The following is a 12,481-nucleotide window of genomic DNA, read 5'->3' as shown; positions in this document are numbered from 1 at the left end:
TGTTGCACTGGAAGCCATTCAGTTTTGCAAATTATACAGGAGGAAATTATTGCTTAATGACAAGAATGTAGTCTTTTTTTTTTAAATCCTCACCTGAGGATATGTTTTTACTGATTTTAGAGAGAGAGGAAGGGAGAGAAACACTGATGTGAGAGAAAAACATCCATCGGCTGCCTCCCATAAGTGCCCCACCTGAGATTTGAACCTGAAACCTAGATATATGCCCCGACCGGGAATCAAACCCAAAACCTTTTGGCGTATGGGATGATGCTCCAACTGAGCCATCTGGTCAGGGCAAGAATGTAGTCTTTTTTTTTTTGGCTGAGTCTCAGAATTCATAGTTCATAGAGTCTAAGAGGTGTATTTTTCCAGTTTGATGTCTTGGAAATTGAGATGCATTTACAGTCACTGTTGCCAGGTGGCGGTTGTGCTGTGGTTGTCATTACCTGTGTGCATATCAACTTACACAATAGGAGCCAGAAATTTGGGAGAAAAGTCAAGAGTACTTTTGTAAGAAATATTGCCTCGCCAATGCTCCGACGGCACAGAGAACCGCACTGTGTGGGAAGTAAGACATCGACAACGGCAGGTCAAAGGTGCTTCAGCCAGCACCACTCTGACTGTGAAGAAGCTCAGAAAAACAAAGCCAATTTATTTCCCTGTTATTTTCCACTTTAAGAATGAGAAAGAGAAAAACATGTTAAAAATAATAAGTCTAAGTAAGTCTAAAAAGGATGCTTCAATAAGCATAAAATAAAAATTCTAAGAATACAGCAAGCAATTTAATTGGCAGCACCTTTATCTTTCTTAAGAACACATAAAACAGCATCTTACAATCCATGGTGCCTTAGATCTGATGAAATCCCCCATGAAGTCACCAATTAGCTGGAGCTGACATTTGAAATGAACCCCCCTGGCCAGCCTGACTCATTATTACTATCTTCCCAAGGAGATTCAAGTTGCCTGAAGACAGAGACAGGAGTTTCAAGTTGCCATAGCACCTAGCTCAGTTCTGGTCACAGTGATGGGATGGTGCCTGTTAAGTACCGGAGAAATATTGCAGAAGAATAAGGAAGTAGTAACATACGGTGCAAACTTATACTGAAAACACAAACCCCAACAATTTTCCTTTGAGAACCGAGGGCCCTCTAGGTCCCTAGAACTTTTGCCCAGTGCTCTGTGGCCACCCCGAACTGAGATATGCAAAGTGGACAGCCAGCTTCTGCAGTCCTTGTCTGGCCCGTCCCCATCTCATCTGCCACCCCCTCTGCCCAGCCTGGATTCATTCCCTCAGTGGACAGTGATTAATTCCTGGACACTGAGGTCTTGCAGACACAGACTCAATAAACACTCAAACACAACATAGACATAGGCCCCGGGGCTTCCTCCAGCCGCAGGTCTCTCAGGACTGGCCGGGCCTTCCTCCCTCAGCCCTGGGTCCTTCCAGGAAAGTGAATCCAGCTGCAGGCTCTTCCAGCTGCAGGTCTCAGGGGACTCCACCCAGAACTAAAGTGGTGGGTGCCCCGGCCTCTCACAGCCCCAGGAAGCTCCCTTGAGATCACAGCAATTTCAAGCAACTTCACAGCCAAGGTGCCCTGACATGGCCAAGATGTTCCTTCAGCCTCGATGACTCTTCCGTCCCCTGAGAAAGCTGACTTCCTGATTTTGAGACAAATAATATTCCTGCCCTGTCTGATGATCCACCACAGTCACCAGACCTTTGTGTGACTAACCTTTGTTCCAAAAATATCAAATGGGTCCTCGAAAGACAAATATTTACAAGCACATAGGATGTGCAAAAGACGGTGCTGTGTGCTCAGAAGTCAATTCCACAGGAGAAGGTGAAAGACTTTGTTATTGAAATATGCATATGCCCCCTCAGGTGATTATTCTGACGGGAACAATGAAGTCTAGCTAGATCCGTTCTGGAATATCACAGAAGCACGAATCAACTGAATGTGTGTTCACTAGAGCTAGAGTGTAAGCTCTGTGGGAGCAGGGACTTGTGTCTAAGCCCTCCTGTCCGTCCGTCCAGACAGAGCCCAGCGTGTTGGCGGCACATGGCAGCCAGTGGCTGGACGAGGGGCGCGCTGGCTCTGTGCCAGGCACTGCACGGTGTTAACCCTGTGAGCTGGGTGAAGCTGGCATTTCTACCAGAGCCTCCCTGCCAGCCTGATTCCAAGCCCCTCTGTTCACCAGCAGCCTTCCCAACATGGTTCTCTAGAGCACTGCTGGCACACCTTTGGCTCAGATATCCCCCTAAGAATTTGAAAAACGACAAGCCTCCTTGCATTATTATTTTAACTTGACAGCAGTATTTTTCACTTCATGGTTAAATAGTTATATTTCTAATAGGTATAACTTCTATATTGTTAATATTGCTACATAAAAATTATCCTTTTATTTTTAAAAATACGTTTTTATTGATTTCAGAGAGGAAGGGAGAGGGAGAGAAAGAAACATCAACGATGAGAGAGAATCATTGATTGACTGCCTCCTGCACATCCCTCATTGGGGATGGAGCCTGCAACCCGGGCAGGTGCAGGCCTGGGATAAACCTTGACCTCCTGGTTTATAGGTTGAAGCTCAACTACTGACCCACACCGGTCGGGCTAAAAATTAACCTTTGGAATAATTCCTTTAAATGTGTCATCGTAACAAACATATCACAGCGATAAAACACCCATGACTGTCCATTTAAAAATGCTGGTGGGTGCCATTTGGGGGCCAACATCCTTTTTGTCCCTTGGTTTCTCTGCAGTCATTGAGCATTTGCTGTTTGTTCAACTCTGCATGAAGTTGAACCCCCAAATGCTTAATGGGGTTCCACTTTGAATATGATCCCGCAGGGGGGTGAGATACAGACAAATGAAACAAAATAGAGAAACATGTGAAATAGCCCAAATTGGCATGAGGGCTATGAAGGTGGGCTTCAATGTGGGTAGACAAGGATGGCTACATAGGAGGTGGTTTCTAAAATCACAGAAACAGGCCAGCAATTTCCCCCAAATCACTAAGGCCCTCATCCGTTTGCAGCATCTCTCTTGCATAACAAACATGTGTTTTTTACCTACAAAGTGGACTTGGGTACAAGTTCCTCGGCGAGGGCCCAGGAGGTCACAGGTATAGCGTCTCCAAAGCCCTACAGATCAATAGTCATCATCCAAACCACAAGGAAAGCGTTAAGAAAAAACCCACAAACAGCAATAAGCAGATTCCCACACTCTGCCCCAGACCACCAGGGTTAGCATCTTTAGGAGCAGGGCCAGGAATCCGAGCTCCCTGAGTGATTCTGATGTGCTGGATGCAGGGCCCGCCGATCATGACGTGCCCCAGCGAGGATCCTTCGGAATACTCGTCTTACTAGACGTTCCTGGAAGGCAGGTTCTGTGGTCACTTCAGTGAGTTTGTAGCTGACTCGATATTGTGACTGGCTTTTGATGATTTGTCATACCAGGTAGCTTATTAAAGGCCTTGAGAGGTTCTGCAGGAAAGATATCTGCGTAGTTTTATTTAGCCTACCACTTCTCAAACTTACTGGACCTTAGGAAATTATATATCCCTACAACAGTATCCTGTGGCATACACAATGGGAAATGTGGGGAAAGCACTGACAGAAATAACTTCAAGGCAGCACTCTAGTCAACGTTTACAACTCTCAGGGACCTGTGGGGAGGCACTGCTGTTCCCAGCATACACGCTTGATTGCATGATTTAAGGAGGGTGTGTGCACTGAGGGAGAGCTGGGAGGGGCAGTCCTACTCAAAATACTTTTTGCACATGGAAATCTTGGGCTTGTTTCCTACCATCCACCCTTGTGCCTCAGCTTTCTGCAGAGGGACCCTTGTTGGTGACCCGCCCTCAGGAGAAACACTGCAGGCTGACGTGGAGGAAAAGGGGCCACAGGCTAACCTGACAAGCTCAGGGAAGGCCTGCATGGCAGCCTTGCAAACTCAGAGACCTAAAGTAACCACAAAGGATGGTCTGAAACGAAAACGGTTTTAATTAAAAAGCAGTTTATAGTGGGTAGTCATGTCCTAGGCTGGTATCTTCCCTGACAAAGGTTAATCTTTACCTTAACTGAGCCTACTGTCTTTTTGCATCTATGATAACATATCATTGAAATGTCAAAGTAATTTTCCTTTTTTCTGGACCCCTCAAAGCACAGGCACCACTCTGCAGAGACCACAAATCCCCTTGTTGTTACTGAATTAATAATTGTTGACTGTTAACTATCCTGCACCCACCTAAGTAAAATAAGTATGTGTCTATCATTTTACTTTTTATCCAATCCTAGAGGTTTCCTCGCTTTGCTTTCTCCCACCTCCTTAATCTATCACCAGTGGAGTTCATGTAACTCACTTATATTTTCTCTTTTGATTGTAATGTATAAAACAAGATGAAAACCCGCCATTCTCTGGAGCATTACCTCAATACTTTGAGATTCTGCTTCCCAGCAATTGTCGACAAATTTGAGTTTGGCTCAAATAAACTTACAAAAATTCTTTGCAGGTTTGAATGTTTCTTAGGTTAACGCTGAAAGGAAGAGAGTGAGCCTCGGGAGCCGAGGTCAGGAGTGCACGTGGGATAATCTGGGGAGACAGGCCTGGCTATGGGCACAGGCTCGTTTGTGGAAAGACCACGAGATCTAGAATAAACCTGTCCTCTTATCCCTGTGTGTAAGGCTTAAGAAGGCTCTTTTAGCCAGGGATGATTCTCTTACCCATATTTGAACAAAAGTTCCCATTCCCCAGCCATAAAAAGTAATGGATTGTTTAAGTACCCCGGAATCTCTGAGAATGTAGATTGAAAACACGATTATGCAGCTATTGTATATCTCACCTGACTGGCACGCTGAGACAAGATTGATGAAGCTACAAAATTCATCCTTGAAGAAAAAACAGGGGCTTCCTTAAACCAAGACTGATGGAGGAGCTCAAGCGAAAGAATTATGAAGTCAGTGCTCTGAGAATAAGCACCAGAAACGGCATAATAATGGTCATGAACTAGTTTGGCGAAAGAAAGCAAAACATTTAAGTGGACCCTTCGCTGCATGGAAAAGTGCTGGGGCCAGTCTGAGTTGATGTTTCTATAAATGATGTTCAGCTATAGTACAAGCGATGTACGTTTTTACGTTTCTAGAAAACACTGAGCTCTCCCAGATGGTGAAATGCCAAGCTGGTAGCGATAAACAGCGGGAAGCTGGGTGAGTGGGCAGAAAAGAGGCAGATGAGCTTCGGCATGGTAAGAACAAGGTACTACATTCTGGGGAAAATAAGTGGTGGTGAGGACAGAGGACGGTTTCTGAGCTGTCAGCCACAGCCCAGAAAAGAGCCCTGAGCATCACCCAGGATGTGTCCTGGTAGAGAGAGGCTGGGGGACAGACTCAACTCCTCTCTCCATACTCACAGGACTAGGTAACTTTCCTACCTATGGTCAAGGTGTGGGAAACTTGTATATGACTATGGTTACCTGTGTCAAAATTATAAAACTGGAAATTGTGTGTATTAGCCAGTATGTACTCACATAGTATCACTTCATTTCTATCAACAGCTTAAGATGATGGTGAGGCAGAGTTAGCTAAAAGCATTTAGTAGAAATTAGGGGTGGAGATAGTACCCAGAGGAAACCAATCTGTGGTCCTTAACAAGCACCATCCATCAAAGCATGAGACCCAGAGTACAAGGAAGGTGGGAGGGGGGAGTTCCCGGGGCATGGGGAGGGGAGGGGGAAGACCCGGGCAGAGAGGGATCTGTGGTAGTCCAAGTTGCTGGCAATCATTCACACTTAAGTGATGGAAGAAAAGTCCAAGCAAGCCTTCTTGAGATGGAGCAGCCTCACAAACGACTTCGAATTTGAACTTCCACGATGCACACCCATCCCTCTGCTTAGCTGCACATACTCTCAGAGAAGCTGATTAGACCAGTCCTGTCCCCCAGGCCCGTCCTTCACTAATGACAAGGGGCCAGGAGCCAGTGGAGAGACTGACACCACCCCCCCCCCCCCCCCCGCCTTCCTGCTCTTTGTTGTTTCTGGGGTGAATGAGGAGGAAGCGGGGTTGACGGTGGGTAAGGAGGTCTGCAGGATGGCATATCCAAGGCGACGATACAGCACCTTCCACAGAAGACACCGCCTCTGCTTTAGTTCTTGGTGGCCCCTTTGCAGCTGCGGGAACAAAACTGCTAAGGAACGATGAAGTAGTGTTTTCAAATACAAACCTGACACAGTTATGGTTCCCAGAAAAACTAACTGAGTTGTTGCATCTCCAGTGAAGTCAAACTGGAAAAGATTTTCCTTTTCTTGTGTAAAAGTGTGGTTCGTATACTGCTGGGATATTGAGAAAACACAGCACTGGTGGTGGTGCAATGAGATGAAATCATCAAGGAACCTTTGAGTTAGGGACATGCCAAAACTTTGACGCCCCCCCCTCCCCCCCGTAATGATCAAAGCTGAGAAGCTCATGAAAAATGCCCTTTCATACTTGAATGAGATGGCATTTTTAAGGCATTAAGAAAGGTATTTTGGGATACTTTAAAAGGCATCACAGTACAATTTAGATGGCCTGGGAGGGCTAGGAGATGGATTTCTCTGACCGGAGGATTAACCCAGCACATTCTTGAGGCCTTCTTAGGTTTGGCCCCTACCCTACCTTCCCGAGGTCCCCACATTTCCACCACTTGCAATAAGAAGTAAGCAGCTCTGGGCCTGTGGATGGGGTTGCCATGACTCAGAGGGCAGCAGCCTGTACCAGGCACCATTAGTGGGTGTGCACAATGAAAACATTAGAACCTCTATTCTGTTTCCTTGCTCTCTAATGGGATAAATTAAGCTTTTCTAATATTTAACATACAGGCTGACCCTAGGGCTTGGAGTAGGCAATTAGACACACATGAGCAGAGTAGAAACAATAAGCCAGGTAGGGAAGGTCACCAGGGTGGGAAGTCCCAGGTGCCTATGGGTAAAACTGGGAGGGCAAGTATTGTTGGGTGGGACCTCACCCTCAAGGTGACCTTTCCTCCCGTGGCATGTCCCTAGTCATGTGGCAGACCCCCTCAGAGGAGGAACAAGGGGGCTAGAGAATAGCTTCAGATGACTCCCATACAAGCCCTTCCAGGACCACTCCCCTAAGCATTAAGCCCTCGAGATAATGAGGTTCTGACCCACATCAAATAATCTCAGGAACAAAGCCTCGGGTCTGTTGACCACAGAGACAGAGTTTTGGTCAAACTAGAGATAATATCCAGGCCTCAGTTGTGTTTCAGCTCCAGGCCCAGAAAAGCAACAAAACCAGACAAAACACCGTGGCTGCCTCAGGACCAGCTGCACTGACTAATGGCCTCCTACCTGAATGCCGATCAACCTATAGAGACCATGCCCCTGAAAGGACGCACCTGGAAAAGCTGATGAATATTCTATTGAGATTCTCCCGAGACCTCCCCTGAAATCCTCGCCTTTGGACACAGATAAAACCCCTTAGCAAAGGACCAGCAAGTGCATTGCACGCTCTCTCTGGTGAGCATGCCCATGCCTTTCCCCACCCCTTCCTTCCTCAGGCAGCATGCTCTCTGTCTCTCTCTCTCTCTCTATCTCCCCCCCCCCCCCCAGCAAACCCAATGCCTTTCCTCCCCCTTTCTTCCCTCAAGGTGTGTACCTTTGCTGTCTTTCTCTTAAGCTCCAACGGCCCTTCTTTTGCCTCAGTAATTCACTTCCTGAGTCACTTCTACCCCGGTGACTTTCTACATAAACTTTTGCTAGTATTTGAGTTCCTTGGCTCTGAATTCCTTTCTTAGCCGAGCTCAAGGACCGAGATATAACATCTGGTGCCTTTCCCACTGGTATGTGGTACCCTAAGGGAACCCTCACCTGGGGCAGTGGGTAGTGTATCCCTCACTTGTTTGTTCCCTTCCGCAATTTTGAATGATTTCGGCACATGTGTATGTGTGCTTGGTTAAACAGACTCACTGATTGTATTATTTAGTTCTAACCAAACTAACTCACAAAATGTACCAGTGATTTTTAAAGATTCCTGCAAGAAACACAACTGAGGACTGAAGATGTTCTGCTGATCGTGGCAACACAAGTGAACAGCAAGAACATGGCGGAGCGGACGCCTCTCCTCAGCGCAAGTCCTTTCCGCACCCGCTTATAAGGTAAAAGTAATGATCTAATCAGATCTGACAAGAAATGGGCCATAAAAGTTTCAAAAGTTCAAATAAGATGATTTGAAATATGGATTTCAAACACTTTTACTTGCCTTGAGACATTCCCAGAGGCAGTAAGCAGCCACAGCAATAAGCAAGACAGATAAACAAATGGGGATTCTGATGCTGGCCTGTCCTGTGGGTGCTGGGCAGGCAATGAGCCTCAGCAGACTATTGGGGAAGAGCCATGAATCAAGGATGAGGCTGGTGCTTCTCCCAGCTTGGGAGACCGGAGGGGTGGGGGTCATTAAGGCACCCCCAAAGGCAACAGGCATCTGGGAATGTGGGGGGGGAAGATGACTTCTCCAGTCTTGAGCATGCTGCGTTTGGGGGGCCCGGAGAGGAGGGGGGCATGTGGGCTGCACAAGGCTGTGTAGTGGGCACCTCCAACTAAACTTGTCCTACCCTGAGCTTCCCATTTTCCCATCCAAACCCTGTCCCTTCCCATAAAAGCAAGACATGGTGAAAAGACCCTTCTTCCCTAAGTAATTAGCCAATTAGGGATCCTGAGGGATAATGCAAATACCTATTTCGATGGTGTAAGCTACTCTCTGTTCACAGCTTGCTGGGCATCACTGCAGATCACTGTGTCAGAGCTACACTTTACCTTTCCCAGGCAGTCTCTCTCCCCTGTGCGGTCCACCGCCAAACCATCCCTTTTCCCTCACCAAGAGAATGGATTATTCAAAAATAAGGGTTGGAAGTGAAAGGCAGGCTTGGGTACAGAGGGTTGGCAGTTGGTGGATGGAGGGAGAAAGGAGTGAGTTGCCAGAGACAACTGAATGCAGAGAGGGGGGTGTGGCATTAGCCAGTCTCCACTTCCTCTGCCACATGGCCCGTGGTCCCTCCTCCAGCTTGGGCTTGGGTGTCCCTGAAATCTTGCCTTTGGCTCAGGCCTTGGAGCAGGCACAGAAATTCATTCATCCGGTGGTCTGGAGAGAGGATTAAGTGTTTTGGGGGACCATGCATGATGAAATTTCTTGGCTGTATTGGATATTTTAGGTTGCTGAGCAAGGATATACAAAAGCAGTGGTAGTCAAACCGGGCGCTCCTTATAGGAAAGCAGGTTCAGATCACTGCAATACCTTGAATTAGATAATTACATGTTAAAAGCAGCATTTCACCATCTTCAAGATGAAGATCACGTTGTTGTTTTTTTATTGCAAAAATAAATTCCTGGGCCTTGAAATAACTTACTGTTTCAGGTGAAATGGGAGATATCTCTAATACTATCAACAATAAAATATATGTTAAAAAAATATAAAATAAAAAATTAAAAAAAAAGAAAGAAACATTGGCAGGGGCAGCTGTAAACCCTACTAGCTCCTTATTTCATCTTATCTTAGTTTCCCACCAATCCACCCATCCACCAGCACAGAGGAATCTGTAACTCAATTAATAATAACCACATCAGAGATAATGTTAACTTCTGAGCACAGATTCTGTGCCCAAGGTAGTGTACACCATGTATTGGATCCTCACAAGAGTCCTGCAAGAGAGGGACTGTGAGTCCCGTTTTATAGATGAGGAAACTGAGGCACAGCAGGTTTAAGTAATTCACTCAAAGCTAAGAGGCTAGTAAGTAGCAGAGCTGTAGTTCCAATCAGCTCCAGACAAAGCCTGTAATCTTTGCTTTCATGCATCTGCTTTCAGAAAATTGTCCTTGGCTCCCTAGTGACTGTGATTTCTCACTTATTTGAGACATTCGATAGGCCTCAATTAAATCCCCATCTAACGAGGAGATTTAGATTTCATCCTTTTTTTAAATACAAAAAGCCAGTCTTACTACACAATGGAAAAATACCACATATTCATCAAGATACATGAAGCTTTCATTTTTAAAGGGAATTTTATGTATTTCAACAGAGGTACATATTGATTTTGTTCTTCATATTGATTATACAGATGGCTCTGAAAAGTGAATGAGTGATAATTTTACTTATGAGAGCTAACTGTGAATTCACCGGCGGGTGAATCATCTCCAACTCAACAGGTTAATTTTGGAGATCTGAGAGATATTTTTGTCTCACTGCAGTAGAAGAGCAACCATCACTAAAAACATCTACTATCTACTTACATGATTTCTTTAAACACTTAATGCCCGGCCAGTGTGGCACAGTGGTTGAGCATTGACCTATGAAATAGGAGGTCATGTTTCTATTCCCGGTCAGGGCACATGCCCGGGTTTCAGACTCTATCCCCAGTGTGGGGCATGTAGGAGGCAGCTGTTGAATGATTCTCTCATCATTGATGCTTCTATCTCTCCCTTTCCCTTCCTCTCTGAAATTAAAAAAAAAAAAAACATATATATATACACACACACACACACAGACACACACACACACAGACACACACACACACACACACTAGAGGCCCAGTGCACAAAATCATGCGCCAGTGGGGTCCCTCAGCCTGGGCATGGGATGGGGCCGAAACTGGCTCTCCAACATCCCCTGAGGGGTCCCAGATTGTGAGAGGGTGCAGGCCAGGCCAAGGGACCCCACCAGTGCACGATCAGGGCCGGGGAGGAACATGGGAGGTTGTCCAGCTGGGGAGGGACCGTGGGAGGGCTCTAGGGCATGTCCGGTCCATCTCACTCAGTCCCAATTGGCTGGACCCCAACCGCAAGCTAACCTACCGGTCTGAGCATCTGCCCCCTGGTGGTCAGTGCACATCATAGTGAGCCGTTGAGCGGCCTAAGCATATCATTAGCATATTACGCTTTGATTGGTTGAACGGACGACCAGACCCTTAGCATATTAGGCTTTCATTATCCTATCTAATAAAAGAGAAAAATGGTAATTGGCGTACGACGATACCCTTTTCATTGGCTAATCAGGGCTATATGCAAATTAACTGCCAACTAAGATTGGCAGTTAACTGCCAACAAGATGGCGGTTAATTTGCATATGTAGGCACAATGCAGGGAGGCAAAAGGGAAAGCAGGAAGAAGCCCCCTGCCACTGACAGTGATCCGAAACCCAGGGGGGAGCTAAGAGCTGGGGGGCAGGGCAAACGCGGCCCTGGGGCCGCCTTTGCCCTGCCCCCCAGCCATGATCGGAGAATCAGGTGCCTTTTCTGCCCTGGCCAGTGGTAGCAGGAAGTAGGGGTGGAGCCAGCGATGGGAACAGGGCACGGTCGAAGCTGGCAGTCCCGGGAGCTAGAGGTCCCTTGCCTGGGCCTAAAGCGAAGCCCACGATCGCGGGGCCGCTGCAGCTGCGGTTCCCAGCTGCCCGGGCCGGACGCCTAGGCCAGAGGCCTCAGGCCTGGTCAAGGGGCCGATCCGGTGATTGGTGATCGGAGGGTGATGAGGGTCAACTCCTCTGGCCGAGGCATCAGGCCTGAGTGGGGGGCGGAGCCGGGGATTGGGGGGATATGATGGTCCCCTTGCCCAGGCCTGAAGCCTGGGTCAGAGGCGTCAGGCTTGGGCGGGGGGTGGAGCAAGCAATCAGAGGGAGATGGGGGTCCCCTGCCCAGGCATGATTCCTGGGCCAGAGGCCTCAGGCCTGGGCGGGGGCCAGAGCCAGTGATCGGGGGGAGATGGGGGTCCCCTGTCCAAGCCTGACACCTCTGTCAGAGGCATCAGGCCTGGGCAAGGGGCCGATCCTGCAATTGGAGGGTGATGGGGGTCAACGCCTGAGGGCTCCCAGTATGTGAGAGGGGGCAGGCTGGGCTGAGGGACACTCCCCCCCGCCCCCCACACACACAGTGCACGAATTTCGTGCACCGGGCCCCTAGTATAGGATATATATATTAAACAATACTTATTCACTCCTCTCCCACTCTTTTTGTATCAAACAAATAACTAGTGTCTCCCCACCCAGTTGGAACAAATCTTAACATTTTGTCCTCAGAAACAGAGTGAGGTAAGTCACATTCAGGAATAACAGTAACAGAGTCCACCTATGCATGAACAGTAACTCATCATATCCTTGCAGCAGCTCTGTGAGTAGGCACTAAATAGCATCACCATCAGCAGCATTTAAATCCAAGGAAACGGCAGCCAAGAGAGACTACGGAGTGTGTTTAAAGCTACCATTTCAGAGTGGCAGAGCTAGATCAGACCCAGGCAGACGGCCCCAGAACCCTGTGCTTTAATCCCCCCCCACTGAACGGCCATTCATGAGGTGATAAACATCAATCATTTTAAATGGCTTTTGAATTATTGCTCACTTTAAAATGGAGATGGAGCAGGTGTTTTTCCTCAGATGCATTTCAAATATATAGGCAACACAGAAAATAATGTAACAAACTGTACTTGGGTGGCCACCGCCCAGTTG

General features: G+C 47.3%; 1 protein-coding gene across 3 annotated transcripts in view; it reads right to left on the bottom strand.

Moving 5' to 3' along the window:
* Nucleotides 1-12,481, bottom strand: part of TNFAIP8L3 (TNF alpha induced protein 8 like 3) — a 41,961-nt gene that overhangs the window by 4,887 nt on the left and 24,593 nt on the right. Inside the window, exon 1 of one of the 3 annotated variants that reach the window (XM_059701395.1) lies at nucleotides 447-471. The exons of the other annotated variants lie outside the window; for them this stretch is intronic. Coding sequence (XP_059557378.1) covers nucleotides 447-456 — 10 coding nt within the window. The 5' untranslated portion in view covers nucleotides 457-471. Of the gene's footprint in view, nucleotides 1-446; nucleotides 472-12,481 lie in introns of those variants that run through there. 3 annotated transcript variants of the gene reach the window in all.

This window comes from Myotis daubentonii, chromosome 1 (genome assembly GCF_963259705.1).
Source record: "Myotis daubentonii chromosome 1, mMyoDau2.1, whole genome shotgun sequence".
NCBI classification, from domain to species: domain Eukaryota; kingdom Metazoa; phylum Chordata; class Mammalia; order Chiroptera; family Vespertilionidae; genus Myotis; species Myotis daubentonii.
Note: the sequence above shows the minus strand (reverse complement) of the source record. Positions and strands in the feature narration are given on the sequence as shown.